We start from the raw sequence: 13,779 nt of genomic DNA, 5'->3' as shown, positions 1-13,779 counted from the left end.
AGGGTGTATTAAAAAATGATTTTAAATGGAAAAATATTGAAAGAAATGATGTTTTATATTGTACATCTAGGTTGAGTACCTCAAAAAGTGAGGATTATTATGGTTTTTCCAATGCAATTATGAAAGACATCATTGACATAATATTAGAGCCAGTTACTTATTTATTTAATAAGATGCTAGACCAAGGAACATTTCCTCAAGCTTTAAAAATAACAAAAGTAGTGCCAATTTTTAAAAAAGGAGATAGGACTAACCCCTCTAGCTATCGACCAATCTCATTAGTTCCTATTCTTAGTAAAATATTTGAGTTTTGTATCAAAGAACAATTGTATAACTTTTTTGTTGTAAATAATCTTTTTTGTTCGGACCAATTTGGATTTCTCCCACGTTTAAACACAGTAAAAGCGGTTGAAACTGTAACAGAACAGGTTATTCTGAATTTTGAAAACAAAATAATGACATCTACTACCTTAATTGACTTAAGTAAGGCTTTTGATTGCATTCCTCATGACCTGCTTTTAAAAAAGCTACATTTTTATGGCATAAAAAATAATGAATTACGTTTATTTTCATCATATTTACAAAATAGAAGCCAGATGGTTTCACAAAATAAAGATGTATCTGGTTTCCAAAATGTTTTACTAGGAGTACCACAAGGCTCAGTACTCGGTCCTTTTCTTTTTGTAGTAGCAATAAATGATTTTTCATTTAATATGCCTTGTAGGTCTGTTCTATATGCAGATGATACAACTATTTTAAATAGCAATAAACATCTGGAAACTTTAATTTTAGAACAGGAGCAGGCAATGACTGAAGCTATTAAGTGGTTTAAAGCCAACCTTTTGGTAGTAAATAATAGCAAAACAGAAAATTTAATTTTTACTCTTGATGGAAATTGTGTCCTTGATAGTAAATACACAGAACCTATTAAGCTATTAGGAATATACATGGATAATCGATTAAATTGGGATGCACATGTAAGTTTTCTTTGTAAAAAATTAGCTAGGGTTACATACCTTATCAGGAAACTAAAGTATAATATCAGTACTGAAATGTTGGTCACAGCATATTATGCCTCTTTCCATTCCCAGCTCAGCTATGGTGTAACACTTTGGGGAAACAGTACTAGTGCTAAAACTGCTTTCATTTGGCAAAAGAAAGTAATTAGAATTATTGCAAATGTTGGCAATAGAGTTTCTTGTGTCCCACTTTTTAAAAAATTTAGAATTATGACCCTTCCATCTCTGTATATTTATTGTACTTTACTTAGTATCAAGGAACAATTAGATAGTTTTATTAGTAGACAAGAAATACACTCCTACTGTACAAGAAAAAAATATATGCTTGAACAGATGAATGTTCGATTGGAGAAAACCAAAGGCACTTTTATTTATATGAAGATTAAACTTTTTAATAAACTTCCTGAAAAAGCATGGCATGTGTCTATTAATAGATTTAAAAATGTTGTGAGTAATTGGCTTGTTGATAACACATTTTATTCTTTAAATGACTACTTAACCTGTGATATTAGTACGTTAATTTTTTAATAGTTATGATTTTGTTGATAGTTATCTCTTGTTATTTATTTATTGTTGTTAAATCTATTTCATTGTTAATTTTAATTTGTTGCATTTTTATCTATTTATTGTTACTTTTTATTGTTTTATTGTTATATATTTATTGTTTTATTTACTATTTAATTTATTGTGTATATAATGTTTTAGATATGTTATATATATTTAACGAGATGCTGCTAATACCATTTTTACTTTTATTTTCTTTTTAATGACTAAAATTGTGGCGTTATTCACATGTTCATATAAAATTTACTTTGACTTACAGTCTAATCATTACACGTATTATGGGGTTTTAAAGGTGTGATAGGAGTAGGTAGCCTTTTAGATATAATAAAAAGTGACGTTGTCCATTGCATTATCAAGTGCTTAAAGACAATAAAGATTTCTTGATTCTTACCATGGTCGGAACTTTGAGAAAGAACAAGCGTGAGATTCCAAGTGCATTTCTGGAAACAAAGCACAGACACATGAACAGTTCTATGTTTGCTTTCAAAGACAAATGTACAATGGTATCCTTTGTCCCCAACAAGAAAAAAACATGTAGTGCTTGTATCGACTCTACACAATGATGATACAGTTGACAACAACCCAAACTCTCCAACTGTAGGGAAACCTGAAATTGTCCAACAGTAGTAAGGGTGGAGTTGATACGGTGGATAAGTACAAGGAGTCCTATTCAACTGCTCGAGTTTGTAATCGCTGGTCAATGCGAATTTTCTACTCTTTGTTGGATATAGGAGCACTAAACACCTTCATAATACTAAAGGAAAACGCCAAAGAACCGAAAATGAAAAGAAGAGTCTTTTTACGAACCCTTGCTAGGGAGTTGTGCCAAGACCATATGTGCTCAAGGATAACTATCAGGAGCACACCAGCAAATGTACAACAGAGAATTTGTAAAATCATTGAGATTGCTGATCCACGTCCAACAATAACTGCCCCGCCTGAAGACGTTCAATCGGCCAGATGTTACAGCTGTGATTGGAGAAAACATCCTCTTTCCAAGACCCAGTGTTCAAAGTGCAATTATTATACTTGCAGAGAGCACACTGCTCCAGCTATCTGTGTCATGTGCACTGAGTCTTGTGTGCCATCCGAAGAAGACATGAGTGAGAAGTTCAGTTTGCTAAGGAACTTTGGTTACCCATTTTTGTAAGTTTTTTCAAAATTTTTTGCATTAACTTAATTAAATACGGTCTAATATTGTAATTTTATAGTTGAAAAAGAAAACAAAGTAGCCTTTTGTCATTTTTACTAACTTAAAAAATAAAAATCTTTTTGTTTATTGCTGATTTTGTTCAAATCTTATAATTATTTCAATTTATAGTTTAATTTGTGTTGTTTAGTTAAGTTTTAATAGTACTCATTAGTTACGTTTAGTTATAGGCTATTGTTACATAATATACCTTAGTGATACATGCGATATCATTATGTTAGCTTATTTAATAAATTATTGCTTACAATTGTATTTTATTTAACGAATATATTTACGGAACTTTTCTACATACAATTGAGTTTTATAAATACACTTTTTATTGCGTGTATGTAAAATAAACCTTTTTAGAATGACTTATTTCTAAACCTGGAGGTAACTTCCTAGTGCGCCCGATCGCGTTTCAAAATCGATGCGCCCGACCAAAGGTTAATAAAAAAAATGTCTTAAATGGAATTGTTATTGTATCTGTGAATTGAAATATAACTATGTATTTTTTACAACAGTTTGCTTCTAACATACAATTTTATTTATAGTATATATATATATATATATATATATATAGTAGGTAAGAAGTTAAAACCTTCCAGTAAAATAAAATGATGTGATTTGGCCTTAAAAGAAAGAAATAACATTTACCTTGTTTTTGTGTTTTATTTATTTAACCCATAACGTTAAAACACTATGTGAATATGTTAAGAATCTTTACACATGGCCCATATACCAGTATAGTTCCCATACAGAATCATTTGATTGACATAATAGCTTTTAATTTTGTCTTTATAAAATTATAAAAAATATATGCAGTATAATAAGCGAGTGACCAAATTAACAATTAGGAATTCCTAGACTATCCAATACAAAAACATTTTTATTATAATTACTTCTCATTAATTATTGCTACTTTTTATTATTAACTTAAATAACAATATTATTTAAAGATAATTCAAAGTAAAATGTTTTGTACTGTATAGTATTTGAGTAATGGCTACAAGTGCAATAGTCATGGACATGCGTTCTTTGTGTCACAAACTGTCAGACATGTTACGTTCATCTTTCATAATAGCTTTGACGGTCCATATATAATATTTAGTTATAAGAAGTTTTACACTGCTTTGTTTGTACATTTAGTAAATACGCATTGCATAGTTTTAAATTAATCTTTAAATTATATTACTTTTATAGACATAGCTGAACTATAGCTTAGGCTGCGGTATAATAAGCGGCCACCACCACAATTGGAATTGTAGATATTTATGATTATCTAATCTACCAAAGCCAAAATGTCATACCAGGTATTTCAAATTTCAGTTGCCTAGAGTTAAGCTGTTTTATATATAAAAAAGTAATAATTTAATGAATAAAAATGTATCTAGGCATGGGTATTTATAAAATATAACAAACAAATCAGTGTAATATTTAGTTACATTACATTATTCTTGAAGGATAAAAGTGTCTGACAGCATGTGACACTAATAACACATGTACACATGGCATTATTAAAATACCAAACAAGTGATTATATTTTATATGAATTAATTTAGAAAAATATTGTTATTCAATACATTAATAATAACTGGCATTAACTAACTGTTAATAACTAATAATTAGAATGTTTTTGGTATTGAATAGTTTAAGTATTTTTATTAATCAATACTTTGGTACCCTAAGTATGGTGGTGGCTGTTTACTATACTTCAGCCCTAGCATAGGCTATAATTTGTAATACCTAAAACGTAATTCACATGATTATTGGAAACACACATGAATGTTGGATTGATTAACAGCTGAATATAATCCTAATTTTCAGTTAAGAACACTCTTCCATGTGCGATGCAATGAAGCAGCTTGCCTTTAAAAGGATTATCTAGGCCTAGGTTTGAAACCTCCGTAAAAAAACATATTGCTTAAGAAGTGTATATATAGTATAAATGAATTTTACAATGCTAGTAATAGTATGCTTCTTTAACTTAGTTTCACATGTTATAACTTGATGACGTTGTTATACACTATTGTAGTGTCCTGACATTAAATGATTTGATTCATGATTGGAATCATAAATATTCATGTCCTCTAAAAATATTGAAATCAAAATGTCTAACCTATTACGTAACAGTTATCTCAAATAACAATATAGTTCTGCTGGTTTTAAATCTTAAAAGTATCTATATTTATAAAAATAACAAAACAATAACATTTACTTACCTTTTACTATTTTCAAGTAGCCTATAGGCTAAACGTATCCAACTTCTTGTGACAAGAACACACAAAGGTTCTTGCAGTATTAGATAGTATCAATATTTATTAATCTATAATCATGATTCAATTATGTTGGTGGCTGCTTATTATACTGCAGCCAAGGAAATTACTTTCTACTAGGATTAATAGCATCGGATAAACTTGTCGATTATTAATATTGATTATATAAAGGTATCCATTGCCAAAGTCTAAGCTATTAACAAACTAACTATAGAATAAAACTAAAACAATCAAATTAAAAGATTTTTATTGAATTTCAAACACATTAGGCTACTATAGAATAAATTTGACAGTGTTTAAATTAATTGTAAATTTGGATCAATTAAACAAGGTTCAGGCATACAGTTCAAAGATATGCAAACTTATTACCAGAGTACAGTCAAGTGTAATCATTTTGCTTTAATCAAACTAAATGTAAAATTATACAATTGCTGTGGTGAAACAAATGCTTAATAGTTTGTGAAATACAATTTTGAATCATCTTGTAAATCTATTAAATTAGACCTACAGAATCTTGTTTACTTTACGATTATGATAATGTAGCAGTAGACTTTTTCGTTATTTAAACAAACTAATGTAGTCTTAGCTTAAAATTATAATTAAATCACATTTGTAACTTCTCTTTGAGTAACAAAATGTCAATGCTCACTGTTCACTGCAACGCAGAGCTTAGTTTAGAGAAACGGGTTCTGAATTCATGTTCTGTATCAACGTGATATTTTCTCCCTTCAACATAATTCTTCCAAGCTTCTTACGCCGATGTGTTCTGGTGTTATGTTCTTCAGCTTCATCCAACACTAAATTCATATACTCATCGAAGCCAACGATATGTCCCTCCACTCTCAAATTGACCGATTCGTATAACCACACTTCAACTCTTGATCGGTTTTGGAGAAATCTGAAAATGAGGTTTATTGGCTGCACCATCACTTTCTGCACCTTAGGTACTTTGTACGACATAGTGATATTCAAAATAACACAAGAATACTAACCAAAATTTAAGCAACAACGTTCCAATTCCGATCAAAATGATGAATATTTCAAGAAAACTGTAAAGATTCTAGATACTCTAACCATAAACACAATACAATGCCGCTGATGTCGGACTGCCGGTAGCGGTAGGAAACGATTCTTGTTTGAGTTTTTTTTTTATTCTATCCACTGTAGCCAACGTTATCTAAAAGATGGAACGGATGTATCAAAATTAAGTACTATATTATCTCATTTTAAATTTTCAGATTTTCTCACACGTTTCCCACATAAATACTCGCAAAACATGATTATAATATTACAGTGTGAATTTAAAATATGTGGCTAATATTTTTTAATAGGTAGTAGTACTTAATGTGACTTGCTCTTATTCCGTGTTTGATTATCAAATGCAATACTCTTGTATGATGAAAGGTAATAAACACGATACAAAAACCATAAGAGTGAGTTGTATCATGCACAACACATTTTCTTGGCAAATTTTTATTTACAATTGATTTAAAAGCAAAAAGTAAATAACATAAAATAAAACAGAATAATCAGTTAGTTTGCCCCAAGAAATAAAACTATTGAATGTTGATGAAAGTCAGCCATACAGTCTAAATCGGACAGAAACACGGTCTTCGTAAGCAGGTTGTGTGTCAAAATAACACAATCAAAAACAACACACTTGTATCTATCCTATATACAAATTTGATCTTAATCGCATCACAAGTTTTACAATTATGAATTTCCAAAGTTTTAGTTTGGTTGGAAAACGTCAAAACCGGTACATGTTTCCGTTCTTATTAATATAAAATGTTATGTTATTGTTTGTAAATAACATAACAAGGTAGAATACATCATATGTCTACTCGTAGAATTATACCAACTTAATTTAATTTAAAGCACGTAATTGTAGCTCTTCTAGTTAGTTCGTAGTTAAAGTTTACAGTTAATAGTTAGTTAGTTAGTTTAGAGTTAATAGTGGGCTCTCACAAGAAAATCACAGAAAGGTTTAATTTGTTTTTGAAAACAAAATATTAAGAGTTTATGGCAATATCCAAAAGAAAAGACAATGGAGAATTACGAAAAATAAGGAACTAAGCCTCCTGTATCAGGCATCATATGTTGTTGCTCTTAAGAGAAGCATAAGATCGTGGCTGGACTATGTTAATAGATGATGGGAGGAATCGGCCATTTGAAGAGCTGGGGAAGGAAGGCCAGAGGAAACTATATCAAGAGGAAGATCAAGAATAGGATTGCAGATCAGATCCTATAATAATATTATAAAGACGAAAGTACCTTTGTTTGTTTTGTTTTCACGAGTAAACAACACTCAAGATACCCAAGATCGTACTGAAATTTTACATGGACATTCTTGCGGTTCCTGGCATAAATATATGATAATGCTTATTTCGAAAATACGTCGGACTACGACCCACTGGTCTTTAAAGTAGCAAAAAATCATCTTGGTTTCTAAAGTTGTGTAATATTAATTGAACGAGCCTGTAAAATGTAATCAACTGTTCTGTGTAAACATTGTTTAATATTCTATATTTGTTTACATTTATAGTGAGTAAATTTTATAATAAGTAACCATAATTTTGAACTCAGTTTTATATGTCAACGATTATATAAGTAATAATATATCTTAGAAAATGTCCTAAAACGTAAGAAGGTCAGAATTTGACTCAAAGACCCCCCTGTGAAACAAAAAGTATTAGATGAAATTTTGCTCGACTGTTCTTTAAAACTAAAATGTACCAATTCCAACTCTAAATGTTCTAAAATACTAAAATACTTTTACTGGAAATTTAAAGACAAATATAAAACTCATCTTAGTTTTCTTTCCACAGAAGTAGGCTTCTACGACCTGTGTTATATATTTTATTGATCGGGAAACAAAACAAAATCAACTATAAACAAACAAACTAAGAACGAAGAAAATTACAATTGCCATAATTATAAACTTTGTGACATATTTTCTTGATCAAGGCAAACTAATAATTACCGCTGAATGTGTAATTTACTTTAACCAGCAGTGGTGATAAACGTGCATCGCCTACTAAATTGCTGGTAAAGGAGCGGGTAACTGTAAGCAGTGCAGATATAACAGACAATGTATTCAGACTTTCACTGTATATTTAAAGACTGATATGAAACCCATCTAAGTTGTCTTTTAACAAAAGTAGGCTTCTCAGAGTTGTGTATGTACATAAATTTTCTTGATCGAGAGAGAGGCAAAATCAGCTTTGGAACAAAAAATACTAAGACAGGAGTAAATTAACGTCGGATATATAATTCACTCGAAAAATAAGTACTCAAACAAGTGCAAAACCTGCGAAAATGCGAGCGAACCGCAGGTCACTACTAGCATGAAATAAAGAAATATAATGAATACTTTTAACACATAACTATAACGCTTTTTGTCGAATATTTACAAAAATAACATGTGTTTTTCTTAGAGTACAGTATTATAAAATTTACAACATTTATCCCACACTAGAAACTTTGTTGTCACTAAACAATGTATATTTTATACAAGTCCATTTTAATGACTGGACGTTTTATTCGTTTTAAGCGGCGTAATTCAGTTAACAGCTGTGATGTCTAGTTTGTTTTTAGTAGTCGAATGGTGTGGGTATTTTTATCCGTATCCTTGCTTAGTGTCTCTTCTGTAGCTTCTGAGGTAGTGCAAGGTTATTCATTCAGACATGGTTATTACATTTGAAGCAGGGAGGCTATTATTGTTTTAAAATATTTAACTGAAAATTCTGATTGTGGAATTCAAATCTCTAATATCAAACAAATTAGATATTAATGATAAACAAATACGGAGACACAGTATGGTTTTAAGAATTTCCTCAAGAATGCACCAATAAAACAGGGTCTACTCCCGTTTCCTTCTTTTTACCGCCATCTTATTTGCCGTAACGATTCTCATTGATTATTCAATCCTAGATTGATTATCGGAATCATATTATTTAGCTCACTAATTAATGGCTGCAACAGTTTCAAAAACAATTTTTCAGAAAGCTTTGAAGGAATTGATAGGAATAGGATGCTTATCGGTCTTTTTCAAAAAATCTGACAATTTGCAAAACTACAATGGAGAGAGTCGTACAGATCAGCATTCAGAAATCTAAAACTTTTGACATTACCCTGCCTCTACATTCTAGGGACGTCTCTGTTTTTTTCAGATTAAAATGCAATCACATTAGAGGAAGTGATATACACTCTTATGAGACTAGAAGCTGGGACAACTACCAAACTGGGGGACACAGGTCGGTAGTATATGAGCGTTTGCCTTCTCAGGCAGCTCAGTTTATCAACAAACTGCCAAATTTGATAAAAAGGTTTTTGGACATTAACTATTTCGGCTGACTTCCATTGGATGAAGCTCAAATTTTTACTTAAATCATAGAATACATTAAACAATACAATTAGGAAAATGTGTAGTATTCATTGACTCTATTAACATCTTTCCCTAATAATGTCATAACCGGGCGAATTTGTAGTATTCAACTCTCTTATCGTTTCCTTCATTTCCGAAGGTGTGAAAGAGCCTATCGGCATTGAAAACTGGTTTGGAAATTATAGGAATTCCTTTACTGCTGGGTTTCCATCATTGTTGTCTACGTGGTTAGGTTTGAACACGTTAAGATGGTCTATCTCGCATAAATAACGCAAGCGTATGTATTTGAGACTGTTCTATCTTTCAGGTCACTCTCAACAAGTATTCAGTCATCTCATTAGAGGAAAGATTGGCATCAGGAATAGATTAACATCAATTCATTAAAGTTGATGTTAATCTATACTTTACATTGTTTTATGTTAGTTTGTACAGATTTAACATTAGTTTAGAATTTTAACCGGTTTAAATATGAGTATAAACTTTTGATATAGTATATACATTCATTAAATTTGTATAAGTGGCAATAGCCTAATTTAATTTCAATAAACATTGAATCGCAAAAAGTACTTGCTCCGCCAGGACAAGAAGTATATATATATATATATATATATATATATACAGAGGGGTGCAAAAGTAGGTATACAGTTTTAGTTGGTTGGTAATACCCAAGTTAGCCACCTGATCAGCTGTGTAATACGTTTGCTACTAACAGCTGGCAATGTTTTCTCATTGTTACTGTTGTTATTATTACACTTCTGTCATCATGGCTGGTTACATGACCAACGATCAACGAAAGTGGGTTTTGAAAGAATATTGGAAGACAGAAAACTGTGAAAGAGTTCGAGAGAGATGGAGAGAAGAGTTTGATACACCACCACCAACCAGATTAAGTATTTATAGACTAAGAGATAAGTTTAACCTTACAGGATCTATCTGCAATGGTCCAAAGGCTGGACGACCAATCACTGTCACTACTCCTGAAAACGAAATGATTGTCGCGCAGACCTATGTTCAAAGCCCAAAAAAGTCAAAAAGAAAAAGGGCATCAATTGAACTGGGCATTGAACGCAGATCTTTAGGACGCCTAATGAAACGGTTAGGTTTGAAAATGTACATTCCAAGACTTATTCATGGGCTAATAGAGGACGACCCTGATCTTCGACTGCAGTTTTGCGAGATAATGTTAAACGAGGAACTTCAAGGTGCGGGAATTATTAAAAAAATTGTTTGGAGCGATGAGGCTAATTTTAAGCTTTCAGGTGCAGTCAATAGACACAACTGTGTCTATTACTGTTTTGATAATCCACACTTGACATTCGAAGAACAGCTGAATCAACCTGGAGTAACAGTTTGGGCTAGCATTTCATGTAAAGGTGTCATTGGACCTGTCATTTTTCATAACACTGTAGACCAACATGCATACAGGAACATGCTGACTGACGTTATACCACAAATCAAAATCCAGCAGGTTAATGAGGAATTCTACTTCCAACAAGATGGAGCTACTGCCCACTATGCGACAATTGTGCGTGACCTACTAAATCGGGAGTTTTCTAACTCGTGGATCGGTCGAAGAGGATCGGTTGAATGGCCAGCAAGATCTCCCGATCTGACACCGATGGATTTTTTCTTTTGGGGAGTTGTCAAAGACAAGGTTTTTTCGAAAAAACCTCGTGATCTTAATCAGATGGTTGAATTCATTCGCCAAGCTTGCCAAGACATAGATGAAAATAAAGAACTTTGCCGAAAAGTGTGTTTAAGCGTAACTTCAAGGTTACAGCAGTGTGTTGACTGTGAAGGCAAACAATTTGAACACAAAAGGAAGTAAGTGTATTGGTGAAGTACAACACTTTTAAGAGTTAATTTCTAATTTCTGTTTCTTAACGCTCTTAAAATAGATTGTAAAAGTTTAGTTTTTGTAGAAATAAACCTACTTATTCTTTAACATATTTAATTACTGTATACCTACTTTTGCACCCCCCTGTATATATATATATATATATATATATATATATATATATTATATATATATATATATATATATATATATATATATATATATATATATATATATATATATATATATATTGTGTTCGTGTGTATGCGACTGAACTCCTCCTAAACTTCTGGACCGATTTTAATGAAATTTTGTGTGTGTTTTCAATGGAATTCGAGAATGGTTTAGATTCACAATTTGGTCCACTGGAGTGTTTTACATTGGATCCGGGAGACTGCACTACGACACGTAATACAAAGTAAACTGATGTTTAACAGCTGTTAACACTTTCAGCTGAAGTTCATTAAAGAGAAAGAAACATTTGTTTACATTTAAATTTTAGAAAATATTAAATTATTGTAAAGTTCTTGATCAGCAGTGAATACAAATTTAAAAGACAAAGTTATAATCACTAACATTATAATATTACAACACAATCATTGTTTAATTAATTTAAGTAGCATTTTAAATTCATTGATATTATTTTATAGCTTTGAAAGCATACAGAAAGCATAAACATATAAAAATAACATCACTTCATACTTCAATATTTTCTGTAATCACTTTGGAGCACAAAGGTTATCCAGATATAAAATTGGAAGTTGTCGTAAAATACACTTTTATAAAAACCCAACTTAGAAGTTTTTTATAAGAAGTACGCTTCTCAAACCTTTATAGGCTATGTGTATGTGTTTTGCCAACCAACTCAACTGTGTCACCACAAATATCTTAGGCCAGATGTATATTACAATGGGTATAAGCATACATTTTTAAAATATTTTCTTGGTCGTGGCAGCATGGCAAACTCAACCATGGCGTAGAAAATAAAATTTTTCAAATCAGAGGTACTCACTTATATGCAGAGTTAAAAAACCTTCCATTAGCAATTTTGCTTATCAATTGAAGTTGTTAACCATGGACACTAACACAATACATAACAAAGAAATTCTTACTTCCATTTCTGAACTGCACAGAATCCTACTATGCATTTTATATCATTAATAATGCTATTGACAAGGATTCCTCCACACTTGCCTAAAATAATTCAGTTGTCACTGAAATTGTTGGAGCAATTCAATAACTATCTTGGAATGTTGGAGAGAAATTCGAATCTTATAAAAACCGTTTTAACTCTACTACTTCAGGGCCAAAACACTGTTCTTTCAACCTAAATCTAAAATGAATCAGGAGATTGCAATAGCTTTGAGTGACTTTCAGAGTGTTTAGAATGTCGTAGAAAAAGAATCCGTGAGTATAATGTCCTGTGTTTGTGTGTGTTGTGTGTGTGTGTGTGTGTGTGTGTGTGTGTGTGTGTGTGTGTGTGTGTGTGTGTGTGTGTGTGTGTGTGTGTCTGAGACGCCATTTTTGTAGGCCAACTTCACACTAGCGAACAATGACAAAGTTCTTTATACTCTTTACTTTACGTTATATTACTTTATTTTGCAGAGATTTAACATTAGATTATAATTTCAACCCGTTCAAATAACACTAGAAACTTTTGTGATATATGTATGACGCCATTCTTATAGACCAACTTCACACCAGCGAAACGTCACAAAATGCCTTATAATCTATATTTTACGTTATTTTAGCTATATTTACAGAGAAAATTAGTTTTAGAATTTTAATGAACTCTGTGCTTGTGTGAAGTTGGCCTGCAAGAATGGTATCACACATATATCACAAAAGTTTCAAGACATATTTGAACTATTTAAAATTCGGAACTAATGTTAAATTTCTGCAAAATGACCTATAATTACGTAAAGTATGTAATGAATTCTGTCGCGGTTCGCGAGTGTGAAGATAGCCTGCAAGGATGTCATTATACGTATATCATCAAACTTTCTAATCTTATTTGAACTGGTAAAATTCAAAACTAACGTCAAATATCTGCACACTAACCTAAATAACCTAAAGATATTCACGAAAAACCGTCTAAAAAGTGGGTTTTACTTGAAAACCGACAACTTCACTCGCGAATAAGTGGAAAAATATTGACTTTAAGAAATAAACCACATAGAACCTTAATGACAGAGTTAGTCAATTTATCGATTGGGCACTTATTCTTAATGAAAAATTGTTCACCCCCTAGAAGGGGTGGCATCCACCCCAGGGAAAAGCAATCCCCGGCACAGGGTAGACTTTGGGAAATGGTCGTTAACTGGAAACATTTTGAACTCAGCAACATAAAATGACATTATCTCAACAAATGCCTCAACAAGTTGGTGTCAGATTTATTCATACGTAGGTAACCTGCAAGTTTAAAACATTTCAATAATCGGAATCAACTTAAGACTGTCTTTTACTATTCAATATTCTGTTGATTAATTTATGATGATCCGCAAGGG

The 13,779-nt window shown here is 31.5% G+C and overlaps 1 protein-coding gene across 1 annotated transcript; it reads right to left on the bottom strand.

Annotated features, from left to right (window-relative positions):
- Positions 1-5,278: 5,278 nt before the first annotated feature.
- Positions 5,279-6,178, bottom strand: LOC124368389 (probable small nuclear ribonucleoprotein E). Its single transcript, XM_046825687.1, has one exon. It carries the CDS (start codon positions 6,006-6,008, stop codon positions 5,718-5,720), a length of 291 nt encoding a protein of 96 aa, XP_046681643.1. The 5' UTR covers positions 6,009-6,178; the 3' UTR covers positions 5,279-5,717.
- Between the last annotated feature and the right edge of the window lie 7,601 nt (positions 6,179-13,779).

This window comes from Homalodisca vitripennis, chromosome 8, assembly GCF_021130785.1.
Source record: "Homalodisca vitripennis isolate AUS2020 chromosome 8, UT_GWSS_2.1, whole genome shotgun sequence".
NCBI classification, from domain to species: Eukaryota; Metazoa; Arthropoda; class Insecta; order Hemiptera; family Cicadellidae; genus Homalodisca; species Homalodisca vitripennis.
The sequence above is the reverse complement of the archived record's forward strand: the minus strand, read 5'-3'. Positions and strand labels throughout refer to the sequence as shown.